Source organism: Mustelus asterias, chromosome 18 (genome assembly GCF_964213995.1).
Source record: "Mustelus asterias chromosome 18, sMusAst1.hap1.1, whole genome shotgun sequence".
Lineage (NCBI taxonomy): Eukaryota > Metazoa > Chordata > Chondrichthyes > Carcharhiniformes > Triakidae > Mustelus > Mustelus asterias.
This window is the reverse complement of record NC_135818.1, coordinates 24,377,636-24,392,725: the sequence shown is the minus strand read 5'-3', so window position 1 is coordinate 24,392,725 and position 15,090 is coordinate 24,377,636. Positions and strand designations below refer to the sequence as shown.

Genomic DNA, 15,090 nt, shown 5'->3' with positions numbered 1-15,090 from the left:
TATTCAAAAACGAATAGAATTCAAATTTGCAGATGACACAAAATAGGCGGAACAGCAAGTTGCAGTGAAGAAATAAGAACCTTACAAATGGATATAGATAGGTTAGGAGAGTGGGCCAAAATGTGGCAGATGGAGTTTAACGTGGATAAGTGTGAGGTTATGCATTTTGATTTGATTTATTATTGTTACATGTATTAGTATACAGTGAAAAGTATTGTTTCTTGCGCGCTATACAAAACATACTGTTCATAGAGAACGAAACGAGAGAGTGCAGAATGTAATGTTACATTCATGATTAGGCTGTAGCGAAAGATCAACGTAATGTGAGGTAGGTCCATTCAAAAGTCTGATGGCAGCAGGGAAGAAGCTGTTCTTGATTCGGTTGGTACGTGACCTCAGACTTTTGTATCTTTTTCCCGGTGGAAGAGAGTATGTTCGGGGTGCGTGATTATAAGAGGAGGTCAAATTGAGATACACAAGATGATAAAAGGTATGGATAAAATAGACATGGAGCGGATGCTTCCTCTTGTAGGATGAGAGGCCATAGTCTTAGGATAAGGGGTAGCAAACTTAAAACAGAGTTGAGGAGAAACTACTTCTCCCAAAGGGTTGTGAATCTGTGGAATTCGCTACCCCAAAGTGCGCTGGATGCTGGGATAGTGAGTAAATTTAAGGAGGAGTTAGACAGTTTTTTAAATTGGTAATGGGTTGTAGGGAAAAGGCAGGAAAATATGAGGAGAGATGAGGAGCATATCAGCCATGATCGAATGGTGGAGCAGACTTGATGGACCGAATAGCCTTAATCTGCTCCTATATCTCATGAACCTGCCCTGAGCACCCTGAAGCTAAGAAATTAATTTAATGGATTAAAGTCAAGGCTTTGAGAGGCAATGTTTCAGTCCAATTTGTCACCATGATGTGACATTTGATGACTTCTAAAACATTTTAACGCTTGTAGGAACACATTTTTAGCAAAGGCGACTATATAACTATGTCAAATAACTACTCTTGGTGTTCCTGTATCTTCACTGACACAGTATCAAAATGTAAAGTTTTCTTTAAAGAAAATTAATTGTGGCTCTTCTCGTAAGTCCATTTTTTTTATTCTCCGTGATTGTGGGTGTTGTTGGAAAGTTCAACCTTTATAGCACGTCCCCAATTGCCTTCGAGAAGGTGGTGGTGAGCTGCCACCTTGAATCCGTGATTGTGGGTGTTGTTGGAAAGTTCAACCTTTATAGCACGTCCCCAATTGCCTTCGAGAAGGTGGTGGTGAGCTGCCACCTTGAATCTCTGCAGTCCTTATGGTGTAGGGAGAGAGTCCCAGGACTTTGACTCCATAACACTGAACAAACGGCACTATAGTTTTAAATCTGGATGATGTGACTAGGATGGGAACTTATAGTGATGGTGTTCCCAAGTGTCTGTTGCCCTTGATATTCTAGGTGGTAGAGATTGTGAACTTGGGGGGTGTTTTTGAAGGACCCATGGCAAGTTGCTGCAGTGCATCTTCACTGCTGCCACTGTGCGCTGGTGCTGGAGGAAGTGAATCTTGGATTGCTGATAGAGCAGGTTCCCTTTTCCTGGTTGGCGATGAGCTTCTTGAGTGTCATTGGAGCTGCACTCATCCAGGCAAGTGGGGGGTATTCCATCACATTCCTGATTTGTTCTCTGAAGATAATGGGAAGGCTTTGGGGAGTCAGGAGGTGAGTCACTCCCTGCAGAATTTCCAACCTTTGATTCGCTCTTGTAACCACAGCATTTATAAGGCTGATCTACTCTGGTCAACGGTAACCCCTATTGATGTTGATGGCGCCAGATTTGTTAATGCCATTGAACATTATCGAGAAGTGGTTAGATTCTCTCTTACTGGAATCTGGCAAAGGATCATCCAAACTCAAAACGTTGACTCTATTCCCTCCCCCCAGATGCTGTCAGACCTGCATTTTCTGTTTTGGTTCAAACCTGAATGCTGTTCAGGTCTTGCTGCTTGCAGGCTCTGCTTGCAGAGTGCTCTATTGCCTGAGGAATTACGAATGGTACTGAACACTGTTCAGTCATCAGCAAACATCCCTATTTCTGATGTTATTTGGGAGGGAAGGCCATTAAAGAAGCAGCTGAAGGTGATGGGGGCCAAGGATAATACCCTGAGCAACTCCTGCAGCGATATTATTAGCTGAGATGATTATCCTTTAATAAACATGGCCATCTGCCGAACTACAGCGGGGATTGTCAGGGCCTATAGGCTTTACAGTGCCTTAAACCATTTCTTAATATCACATTGAGTGAATTGAACTGGCTGAAGAATGATATCTGTGATGCAGCAAACCTTAGGAGGAGGCTGAGATGTATCATCCACATGGCACTTCTGGCTGAAGATGATTGCAGATTGTGGCTGAATGTAATTCTGCTGCTGCTGATGGCCCATAATACCTAGATGCTTAGATTTGAGCTGCCAGATTTGTTCTGAATATGTCATATTTTACATGGTAGTGTCACACAATGTGAATACGGGACTTAGTCTCCACAAAGACTGCGGTGACCGCTCCTACCAAAACCGTTATGAACAGATGTATCTGCGAGAGGTAGGTTGGTGAGGAAGGAGTGGGGGAGATTTTTTGTTCTGGTTTGATGTCTCAGTACATGGTGCAGGTTCAGTCTGGCAGGACTCGGCCAGCTTGATTAGTTGTGTGCATACTGAGCCACTCTTGGTGGTGGATATTCAGGTCCTTCATGTGGAGTACAGTCTATGCTTCAAATTTCTGTTGAAAAGTCATTTACCTGAAATGTTAATGCTGTTTCTCTCCATAAGCATCAGGACCATAAGAAATAGGGACAGGAGTAGGCTATTCGGCCCCTCAAGCCTGCGCCACTTTTCAATAGGATCATGACTGATCTGGCATTCCTCGCGCCCACTTTCCTGCCCTTGCCCTGTAACCCTCGATTTCCTTACTGATCAAAAATATATTTATCTCAGCTTTAAATATACACAAGCACTCTGCCCCCACAGCTCTCTGTGCAAGGAGTTCCAAAGACACTCAACCCTCAGAGAAAATCTCAGTCTTAAATTCGTGCCCTTTTATTCTGAGATTATGTCCTGTGGTTCTAGACTCTCCCAAGAGGGGAAACATTCTCTCAGCATTTACCCTGTCAAGCCCCTTCAGGATCCAATATGTTTCAATAAGATCACCACTCATGCTTCTAAATTCCAATGAATATATTCCCAATCTGTTTAATCTTTCTTCCATACCGGGGATACTTAGTGAATCCTCTCTGAACTGCCTCCAATAAAATATTTTCTTAAATAAGGGGACCAAAATGCTCACAGTACTCCAGATGTGGTCTCACCAGTATCTTGTACAGTTGCAGCAAGACTTCCCTACCCTTATATTCTAACCCCCTTGAAATAAGGGCCAACATTCCATTAGCCTTCCTAATTACCTGCTGCACCAGTGTACTAGCTTTCTGTGTTTCATGCACAAGTGCCCCCAAGTCCCTTTGTGTTGCAACTTTCTGCAGTTTTCTCCATTTAAATAATACTGTTCTTCCTTCCAAATGAACTTCACGTTTTCCCACATTATATTCCATTTGCCAACATTTTGCCCACTTTCTCTATCAATATCTCTTTGTAAACAGTTTGTATCGCTCGCGCAGCTTGCCTTTCCACCTATTTTTGAGTTGTCTGTAAATTTGGCTACAATACATTTGCTTCCTTCCTCCAAGTCAGTAATATTGCGATCCCAGCACTGACGCCTGTGGAACACCACTGGTTACAGGTTGCCAACCTGAAAAAGAACCCCTTATCTCCGCAGAGTCTGCCAGATCTACTCAGCATTTCCAGCATTTCTGTTTTTAGTTTGTTCATCTCATTTTTAACAATAATAGAATTCTGGTTTACATAGTTTAGTAGGTTAGTTAACCTCAATAACTCTTAATTTAATTCAGCAAAATATCGTAAATACTCAGCAGTGAAAGCACAGTAAATTTCATTTTGCTCTTTCTTCAGGCATCGTTCAGGATAGGGAATGCTTCATTGTTAAATGCATTTAGGACTGGGAAGGTTTTTTGACCTCTTGGAATCAAGGGATATAGGAAGTGAAAGTAAAGGCCAATAATCAGCTATGTCCATAATGAACGCGGAGTAAGCTCAAGCTGCTGTATTGTCCACTCCACACATTTCAGAGTTTCCATTATAAATTACATTGTAAGAATTGATGACAGGAATATACAAGTAAGGATTTTAAAATAGAGATTGAAATATTTCTGCATCCTGATCCAATAATCTCCTGCCCAGTAACAATGCTTTCTCTCAAAACAGTATATTAAATAATGATAGCATTTCATTAGTATGCATAATGATCTTATTTGCTCATTTAATCACTTTCACATCCCTGGTTATCAGCTTTCTGACTTTTTAACCATTTCACTTTTATCCCCCAGGGCCTTTTGAATCACACGGAGGTTCCTTAGTGCCAAATCTTAATCTAATTTCTCCTGAGAAGCTGTCGTCCAGCACTAAACGACGATATGAGGAAAAGGTAAGCGGCCACCTCTCCAGTGTGCCTATGCTTTATATGGAGCCTAAACCAAGCTGTGGCTGATGTGGGGTTGTTAGGTGCTGAGAGTGGAAAGAAAACATCTCTTTGCCAAATAATTCTGGAAAGTCAGAACAGGTCACTCCAGATTTGAAAGATTGGTCATCAGGAGCCAGTGACACTGGATCTGAACTGAAATCTTAACTCTGGCTCTGGCTGAACTCTTTTTGATTTCTGTTAGTGGTAATTTATTTATTTACTTTATTAAATCCTTCGTTTCCATGTCTTAATATTCCCCCATTGACTCAAGCTCAAAATGGACTTGCTGCCCAGAGCTATGGGTGGATAATTGGTCCTTTTGCAAATGTTTTCAAGCTCCCTTCCACCCCAAAAACACATGCCAGCAAGATTATTCCCAGGACACGCTCCCACCAGTCTCCTCAGGCAACATTTGCATTTTAAGTTTGAAGTGGCATTATACCACTTCTCCATGTAATTATATTGAATGTCAAAGGGGAGACCATTTCATTTTGAGGTTAGTCAACATAATACCTTAAGTGAGAAATTAAAACCCCATGAACCTTCAATTTCATTCGCAATGGGAGCAGTTGGACTGATAAGTGGGAAATAATATTTGCAACAAGTGCCAGGCATTGAGCATCTCCAACAAAAGTGTGCCTAACATTTCCCCATTATATTCAATGGCATTGCCATACTATCACCTTCTGGGGATTACCATTGACCAGAAACTTCCAGCCATGTAAATACTGTGACTGTAAGGTCAGGTCAGAGGCTAGGAATTCTGTGGTGAGAAACTCATCTCTACGCTGTCCAAAGCCTTTCTACGATCTACAAGGCACAAGTCAGGAGTATGATAAAATACTCTTTACTTGACTGGATGAATGAAGTTCCAACAACATTCAGGAAGCTCAATACTATTCAGGACAAGGCAGCCTGCTTGTGGCTGCAGTGTGTGCTACCTACAGGATGTGCTGCAGCAGCTCACCAAGTGGCATTCCCTCCAAACCTGTGACCTCTACCATCTAAAAGAACAAGGGTAACAGATGCATAGGAACACCCCCAAGAGCACACCATCCTGACTTGGCATCTATTGCTGTTCTCTCACTATCGCTAGGTCAAAATCTCCCTCATTCACAACAGTGTACCTACACCAAATTGACTGCAGCTGTCCAAGAAAGTGGTTCAGCGCAACCTTCACAAGGGCATTGGGGATGGGCAAAGAACCCTGGCATTGTCAGCAAGGCAAATATTTGGTTAATGATTTAAACATATAGATGTTTTGAAATCCCATGGAAAAGTTACTGGAAGATAATGCTCCCATTGTATCCATTCTAATTTAATGTTAGCAGACTGAAATCTTGCCTCTTCTATGAACTGTTTCCATTTGATAAAATGGGCAAAAAATGCTGGTCTCGCCAACAGTGCCCACATTCCATGAATTAATAAATAAAAAGTTCTCCTCACATTCTGCAAATATTAAAACAGCATGGTCTGTGCATGTGAATGCAACTCTGCATAGACAAATATGTGCAGTACGCATGTAGTTGATCAAAGCCTAATGATTGTTTGTCAGAACTGATTAGACAAGAATGAGTGCCTTTAGGAGAGGAGCAAATGCCATGTTGTTAATGTGCTGCACCATATGCCCCTGTCTTTAAGTAATTCTGAAGATCCGCTCTTTTCTTTCCAGGTCCTCTCAAAACTTCAAACCTTTGTCAATAACCTGCAGCAGAAAAGCAGCGAGATTGAAGTTTTAGCGGTGAGTCACTGAATGACTGTTACGCCATGCTGGTGTTGGGTAGCATTTACAACAATCTGAAACTCTGATGGAGAGTATAGGGCCCAGGACTCCACCCAACAGTTGACCTGAGATGATGACTGTGAGAGAGAACCATTCTCTCTTGGCACAGTGGTTAGCCCTGCTCCCTCACAGCGCCAGGGACCCGGTTTCGATTCCCAGTTTGGATCACTGTCTGTGTGGAGTTTGCTCATTCTCCCTGTATCTGCGTGGAATTCAGGTGCTCTGGTTTCCTCCCATAGTCCAAAGGGCTAGGTGGATTGGCCATGCAAAATTGCGCCTTAGTGCCAGGGGTATTAGCCAGGGTAAATGCATGGGATTATGGGATAGGGCCTGGGTGGGATTGTAGTTGGTGCAGACTCAATGGGCCAAATGGCCGCCTCCTGCACTGTGGATTCTATGAACATTCAGTGCCTGGAGGAAGACAGTGAGACAAAGGGATGGGGAGAATAAAGAATAACCCATTTCTTTGTGTGTTCCCTTTTCGTCCCAGACGCTGCTGGGACTGTTTTGGGAGCACTTTGGGAGTCCAAAGATGTGAGGGTTAGGTTGATTGGCCATGCTAAAAATTGCCCTTAGTGTCCTGAGATGCGTAGGTTAGAGGGATTAGCGGGTAAATATGTAGGGATGTGGGGTGGGGCCTGGGTGGGATTGTGGTCGGTGCAGACTCGATGGGCCAAATGGCCTCTTTCTGCACTGTAGGGTTTCTATGATTTCTATAGCGAGGTATTTCCTATTGTGCAAAGTATCAAAGTATTTGATACTTTGTGGCATTCACGTTAAAGCCCCAGTCTATCATATCGTAGGTTTGCACCAGGTAGGATCTATAACTTCCAGGACACCCTTGCTCAGATTAATCTATGCTGTTAAGAGGGGTTGATGGAAGAAGTGAGAGGGGGATGAGAAATTCACATTGGTTCTACAAACAGACGTGTGATTTAATTTGCAGGTTGATGTATCAAAGGAAATTCTGATCAGTTTCTTATCACTGGAGGTAGGATTTAATCTACACAACACTTTGTAAATGACTATTGTTTCACAAGCAGTTTGGAGAAGATTTGCAGCTACTGCTGTGTTCTTTCAGTGTTTATATAATCTGCACACCTGCCCATTACCATTTTCTCCCACTGTCCTGTAATACCTCCGGGTGAGAAGCTGGTTTGTCTGTAACTAATCCATTCACACACCCACTTGCTCCTCAAGACTGTGTGTTAGTTGGCTAATTGAAATATGACTGACATCACAGCCCAGACTGATTCCATCTTTCTTCACACATCCAGGGGCACCCTGATTACATTCTATCTTTTCCAAGCCTAGAGCCACTGTGGCCCAATGCAACACCTAGTTCAAGATCAACATTCCGTCTGATCTAACTCTAGAACTTCTGGTCTATATGGTTCAACTAGAGCTTAAACGGACCAGCTAAATGCTTAAACAGAGGTTAAATGGACTGGTCGGACCTGATACCCTATTTCTATGCCATGCACACTATATAGACCCATGTATTAGAACATAGAACAGTACAGCACAGAACAGGCCCTTCGGCCCACGTTGTTGTGCCGAGCTTTGTCTGAAACCCAGATCAAGCTATTTCCTCCCCATCATCCCGAAAGTACTCCATGTGCCTATCCAATAGCTTCTTAAATGTTCCTAAAGTTGCTGACTCCACTATCACTGCAGGCAGTCCATTCCACACCCCAACCACTCTCTGAGTAAAAAACCTACCTCGGACATCCTTCCTATATCTCCCACCATGAACCCTATAGTTATGCCCCCTAGTTACCACTCCATTCACCCGAGGAAATAGTCTTTGAACGTTCACTCTATCTATCCCCCTCATCATCTTATAAACCTCCTATCAAGTCTCCTCTCAACCTCCTCCGCTCCAAAGAGAAAAGCCCAAGTTCCCTCAACCTTTCCTCATAAGACCTACCCTCCAAACCAGGCAGCATCCTGGTAAATCTCCTTTGCACTCTTTCCAGTGTCTCCACATCCTTCTTATAGTGAGGTGAGCAGAACTGCACACAATATTCCAAATGTGGTCTCACCAAGGTCCTGTACAGTTGCAGCATAACCCCACGGCTCTTAAACTCAAACCCCCTGTTAATGAATGCCAACACACTATAGGCCTTCTTCACAGCTCTATCCACTTGAGTGGCAACCTTCAGAGATCTGTGGATATGGACCCCAAGATCTCTCTGTTCCTCCACATTCTTCAGAACCCTACCTTTGACCCTGTAATCCACATTTAAATTTGTCCTACCAGAATGAATCACCTCGCATTTGTCAGGGTTAAACTCCATTTGCCATTTTTCAGCCCAGCTCTGCATCCTATCTATATCTCTTTGCAGCCTACAACAGCCCTCCACCTCATCCACTACTCCACCAATCTTGGTGTCATCAGCAAATTTACTGATCCACCCTTCAGCCCCCTCCTCCAAGTCATTTATAAAAATGACAAATAGCAGAGGACCAAGCACTGATCCCTGTGGCACTCCGCTGGTAACCGGTTTCCAGTCTGAAAATTTTCCATCCACCACCACCCTCTGTCTTCTGTTAGATAGCCAGTTACCTATCCAATCGGCCAAACTTCCCTCTATCCCACACATCCTTACTTTCTTCATAAGCCGACCATGGGGGACTTTATCAAACGCCTTACTAAAAATCCATGTATATGACATCAACTGCACTACCTTCATCTACATACTTAGTTACCTCCTCAAAAAATTCTATCAAATTTGTGAGGCAAGACTTGCCCTTCACAAATCCGTGCTGACTATCCCGGATTAAGCTGCATCTTTCTAAATGGTCGTAAATCCTATCCCTGAGGACCTTTTCCATCAACTTACCGACCACCGAAGTAAGACTAACCGGCCTATAATTACCAGGGTCATTTCTATTCCCTTTCTTAAACAGAGGAACCACATTCGCCACTCTCCAGTCCTCTGGCACCACCCCCGTGGACAGTGAGGACGCAAAGATCAATGCCAAAGGCTCTATTGTTCAGTAGAAAACTTAATAGTGTGCTATCATAGAATTGTTACTTCATGGAAGACCATTCAGCCCATTGTGTCCATACTATTGGACAGCTTCAACTTTCACCAAGTACATTGGTATGAAATGAATGATTGGTTGGGCTTTCCAATCCTGTGCTTGTTCTGATTTTCTATTCCTGCTTTCCCAGTATGGTGGAGATGAGCAAACATTCAATGCCAGCGTGCAACACCTGCTCTCACGGTTTACTAAACAGCGTTACCTGAAATCCATTTGTGACCAAATCCATCATTTCAAGTTGATCAAGAGGTAATATAGGAACACACCTGAGTGCAGGAATGTGGGGAGAGATTCCTCATGGAAATTCCTGGGTGCTGAATTTGAGGCGTTAGATAAATGGGTGCTGTGAAGGAGCTTTGGAATGTTCCTCGGTATTGTAATGAGGAGGTGGGGAGGTTTCTGGGTGCTGTAATGATGTTTTCAGGAAGCTCTGGCATGCTATAAGGGGTAGTTCCTAATTGTTGTAATGCACTATTCAGGAGATTCCTGGGGGCTGCAATGGGATTTTGGGGAAAGTAAGGGAGTTTACCCAGGGTGTAACTTTGATTTCATAATTGAGCTTTTGTCAAAGCTTCCACGTATGGAATATAGCAGTCAATACTCAGTTTATGATGCTGACACCATGGGTTAGATACTGAGTGAAGCTCCTTCTACACTGTTCTGTCAAACACTTCCAGGACAGCTGCAGAATATACACTGTGACACCAACAAGGCATAAAGCTTTTTTAGATCTTGTGTAATGAGGCAGGGTTAGTTAGAAAACACGTAGTAAAAGATCCTCTGGGGGAGAAAGTGATCTTGGTCCGTTTAAATTCCATATTAAATTGGAGGACGATTCACTCGAGTCCAAAACAAGAATCCTGAGAGGGGCTAACGTTGTGCAAATTAACTAAAATATTCACAGTAAGTAAACAGTGGGAAACATTTAAAGCATTTCAACATTCAAAATGCTGAACAGAAGTAAATTCAATTTAACAAAGCTCAACAAGGAAAGTTAAGGATAATATAAGTTTAAAGGAAGAGGCTTATAATGTTACAACAAATAATAGTAAGCCTGAGGATGGAAGTTTTGAAAACCATCAAAGGACACCAAAGAATTGATAAAGAGGAAAAAAAGTGAGGGTAAACTAGCCAAGAATGTAAAAATAGATCTTACAAATACCTAAAAAGGCCGAGAGTAGCTCAACTAAATGTTGGTCCCTTTGAGACGGGAGAAATTATGAGGAATGAGGATTAATGTAACAGAGAAAAGGCATTGGACAAAATTAGTGGCTAACGGCTGACAAATCTCCGGATCCTAATGGCCTACATTCCACGGTTCTAACAGCAAATAGTGCATGAACTGGTCGTGATTTTCGATGATTCTTGAATGATCCCAGCTGATTAGAAGTTAGCAAATGTACCTTCCATTATCCAAGGAAGAGAGCAAAAAAACTTGACATGAGGCAGATGTTGGAAAGTATTAGTAAAGAAGCCTTAACAACTAGAAAAATCATAGGATGATCAGAGTCTACTGGGCTTTACAAAAGGGAAATTGGGTCTGGCAAATTTATTAGAATTCTTTGAGAGTGTAATTTGTAAGGTAGATAAATGTAGTATACCTGGATTTCCAGAAGGATAACAAAAGGTTAATATGCATATTACATGCTCATGGAGTTGGGGTAATGTATTAACACTAATAGAAAAGTGATTAATGGATAAATAGCAGGGCACCTTCAAGTTAACAGACTGTAGCTCATGGAGTGCTACAAAGATCACTGCTTGGGCCTCGGCGATTTGCAATTTGTATCCATTACTCAGACAGAGAGACTGAGAGCAATGTTTGCTGCAGGTACAAAGTTAGATGGGATTTTAAACTTAAACTGTCAGGAGGACCTGCAGAGAAATAAAGACAGGTTCAGTGAGTAGAGAACCAGGTGACAGATGGTAGTCTACGTGATATGGGAGAAGTGTGAAATTATTCACTTTTCACAGCACGGAGGTTAGCACTGCTGCCTCTCAGCACCAGGGACCCAGGTTTGATTCTGGCCTTGGGTGACTTGGGAGTCTTCATCTTCTCCCTGTGTCTGCGTGTGTTTCCTCTGGGTGCCCTGGTTTCTTCCCACAGAGAGCTGTTTTTAGTTGTTCTTCCCACAGGCCAAAGATGAGCAAATTAGGTGGAATGGCCATGCTAAATTGCTTCTCAGTGTCCAAAGATGTATAGGTTAGGTGGATTAGCCATGGTAAATGCATTGGGGTTATGGGGGTAGGACGCGGGGACGGGGTCTGGGTAAGATGCTCTTTTGGAGAGTCAGTGCAGGCTAAATGGTCTCCTTGTGCACTGTAGGGATTCTATGGTTCTAAGGGACTGGAATACAATTACATCTCGCTACAATAGAATAGGGATTGATTAGATTACATCTGGAGTACTATGCACAGTTTTGGTCTCCATATTTAAGGCAGGATAGACTTGCTTAGGAGGCCAGATGGCAAAGATTTACTAGATTGATTCCTGTGATGAGAAAGAGTGTTGTCCAATGAGAGGCTGAGAAAGTAGGCATATGTTCTCTGGAGTTTAAAAGAATTAAGAGTGCAATTTCATTAAAAGATACAAGATTCTGAATGGGCTTGACAGGGTTAGACACAGAGGTTGAAGAATGTAGGACACAGGTGCAGTCTCAGGATAAGGGATCAATCATTTAGGATTGGGATGAGGAGGATTGTGAATGTTTGGAATTGTCTACCCCAGCAGGTGTGGATGCTCCGTTGTTGAGTATATTTAAAAGCTGAAAAAGTCAGATTTTTGCTCATGCAGGGAAAGAAGGGAGGAAAAGTAGAGTTGAGGCAGGGGATCAGTTAAGGGCTGTGTGCTTTATTCCAGCTCCTAATCTTTCAATTGTTTTTCTGATCTTAGTGAAGCTCGTGCTACACTTGTCCCGTCAAACCCTCCGAGGGCCGACACAGTGCAGGTTAGAAACAGAATAAAGCTCTCTCTACGTTGTTCCATCAGACTCCCAGGGCAGATACAGCATGGGGATAGATACAGAATAAAATTCCATTTACACAACTGAAACACGATTCCGGAATCAGAGCATTAATAAAGTGCTATCTATTTTCAGTGATATTCCAGTCCTATACAGGCCTTATGTGGACCTTTTGAGAGTCTGTGTTGAGCTAGTTGTGGATTTTTGACATACGCTGATGTGTACTAATGGCTGGGTTGAATCTGCATGGCTGATGAACATATTTCATGGGAGGAACCTACGTCTGCAGCAATTAATCAGCAACCTGGAAATAGGCTGTAGGTTTCCTGTATGCTACAACTAGCTCTAGTGATCTGCAATCTGTAATTCAGTTAGCTAATTTGTTGCATTTCTTTGTTTACAGAGTGTCCTTGCTGATTCTGTACAGTTACAGAGATGACTACTACAGGATTCTGTTCTAGTGAGGCTTCCTGTTCGAGGTTTGTGCAGAAGAGCTGTACCAACCAGAGGAGTTGCTCCAGGATGTCATAAAATGGACATCAGCACTTGGAATATTTGAATTAATACAAGTTCTTCTTTCCAGAGTGTTGTGTAGTGATATCCTCTTATAATGCAGTGTGTTAAATCATGTGCAATCCAGTCAGCTCTCTTTCAGACTGTGTTCTCAGTCCTGCACTTTCAGTTCATTTCTCCAACACTGCCTCCTCCAACACAAAGTTAAGGGCTCCATTGCTATGGAGACTGTAGTACTTCCTGTGTGGCCACTTTCCAATGTGTCACTGGACTGTGGCAGGCTTCACAGTGCTGCATCCTTTGCAAGCATTGGAGTGTGAAATAAGTGTGGGACTTCTCATGTCAGAAGTGCTGTGTGCTTTCCTGACTATGGTATGGTGTCTGCAACCCTGCCAGTCACACCGTCTAACGCTTTATCAAGGCAAAGATTTACAGTTTGTATGATATGTCAGTGAAAAGTTGCTCTGTAGATTAGCAGTGTCCCCTTTGCCTGCTCTCCCCAGACAGGCATTGTTCAAATGAAACTGATTCTGTACTAGCCCACTGGGAGGAATAGTACTTCACTGCCCTTAGCTGTGAGACACTTGAGTCCTGAACAGGCACCATCGCCCTGCGCCTCCGCTAGTGTTTGTTACAGCACTTGGAGATTGCAGTGTTGCCATTCTTCCTCGCTGCATCTTTCCACTCATCATTTTGTCCTGGATGACCATGTGGTCTGATTGAGTTGAATGAAAATTACATACGTTTGAGTGGAGGGAAAGTGCCTTTCTTTAAAGTTCATTTATTAGTGTCACAAGTAGGCTTACATTAACACTGCAGTGAAGTTACTGTGAAAATCCCATACGTTCTAAATCCATCGGTCCATTTCTGCGTGCTTCTCACCATTGATGGTGCTGTCAGTTTGATTCTGGGCGTCAGAAGTGAATTTTCTAACAGCGCTGCACTGAGTTGAAGGGTGCACTGGTTTTCAGTGCAGTTTAACCTGCAGAAGAGGAATCTTTCGAATCATGGAAAATGATTTTAAACTAGGGTATTCCTAAACAAAAAAACAATTTTAATGGCAGGCCATCCCATAAACAGGCACTTGAGAGTTCGGTTATTTGACTATTGTTGAGTGGCTCGGTTGTATTGGCAAATGTTGGTAATTTGCAACATCAGATTACCACTGCTCTTTTTCTCAGTTCACTTTAAGGTTCCATTTCCCTGCTGCTTTACACAGATTGCTGAGTGCGTACTTGCATCACTACCACGAGCCAGGCTGAAGCTAAATTTGTAGAATCGTTAGAATGGCCCCTATTTAGACAAAGGTATTGAGGAAAATAAGTATTTGGAGAGTTGTTATTGTTTGTGTTCAGTTTAGGAATAAATTATGAACACTGTAAACATTATTTTTACCATGGACTATCGCTAGTGCTAGAGAGTACTATACATAATCACAGCGATAAGGAAATGGACCCTGCAACTCTGTGGGGGCTTTCCCCAAACTCCTTGTGCAACTTTTCAGTGGAACGTGAGTCCTTACAGTATAGAAGGAGGTCATTTGGTCCATCAATTCCATGACAGCTTTCCCAAGGATAATGCAGTCAGTCCCAATCTATCCCTGTTACCCTGCAGGTTTATTGCCCTCAAGTGCCTACCCAATTTCCTTTTGAAATCATTGATTGTATTGACTTCCACCATCATTGCAGGCAATGAGTTTTAGGTCATTGCCACTCAATGCGTTAAATATCTGTTCCCTTAGGTCTTGGGAACAGTATTTCTGTCTACCTGATATAATCCAGTACACCTCTATCAAATCTGCTAGTATCTTGGAAGATCAGAGCAACCCCGAAGGAATATTGTGTTTATATTTCAAATTTAAATAATTTCAATGCTGTGAATTTAAGTTGTTTTCTCTCGGGGTTTGAAGAAAAGGAATAAATAATTTCACTGCATTTGTGTGATTACTCTCTGCACACTAAATTTCATCAATGACCTGCCTTTCATCATAAGATCAGCAATGGGTATATTTGCTGAAGACTGAATAATGTTTAGTACTATTGACTCCTCAGGTACTGAATCAGTCGTATCTCTAAATTTAGCAAGCCCTGATAATATCCAGGCTCAGGCTGACAAGTGGCAAGTAGAATTTGTGCCACAAAAGTCCGAGGCAATCCAACCATCCCCCGATGACATTCAATTGGCAGCACCTCCCAGACCCAAGACCACT

The 15,090-nt window shown here is 42.6% G+C and overlaps 1 protein-coding gene across 3 annotated transcripts in view; it reads left to right on the top strand.

Moving 5' to 3' along the window:
* The window catches only part of eif2ak4 (eukaryotic translation initiation factor 2 alpha kinase 4), a 111,869-nt gene extending 97,054 nt beyond the window's left edge, over positions 1-14,815 (top strand). For 2 of the 3 annotated variants that reach the window (XM_078233557.1, XM_078233555.1), the window contains 5 exons: positions 4,438-4,535; positions 6,244-6,312; positions 7,301-7,345; positions 9,536-9,654; positions 12,772-14,815. In XM_078233557.1, the coding sequence (XP_078089683.1) occupies positions 4,438-4,535; positions 6,244-6,312; positions 7,301-7,345; positions 9,536-9,654; positions 12,772-12,829 (389 nt within the window). In that variant the 3' untranslated portion in view covers positions 12,830-14,815. The remainder of the gene's footprint in view (positions 1-4,437; positions 4,536-6,243; positions 6,313-7,300; positions 7,346-9,535; positions 9,655-12,771) is intronic. The other variant, XM_078233556.1, reaches the window with a different exon arrangement.
* Positions 14,816-15,090: the final 275 nt, after the last annotated feature.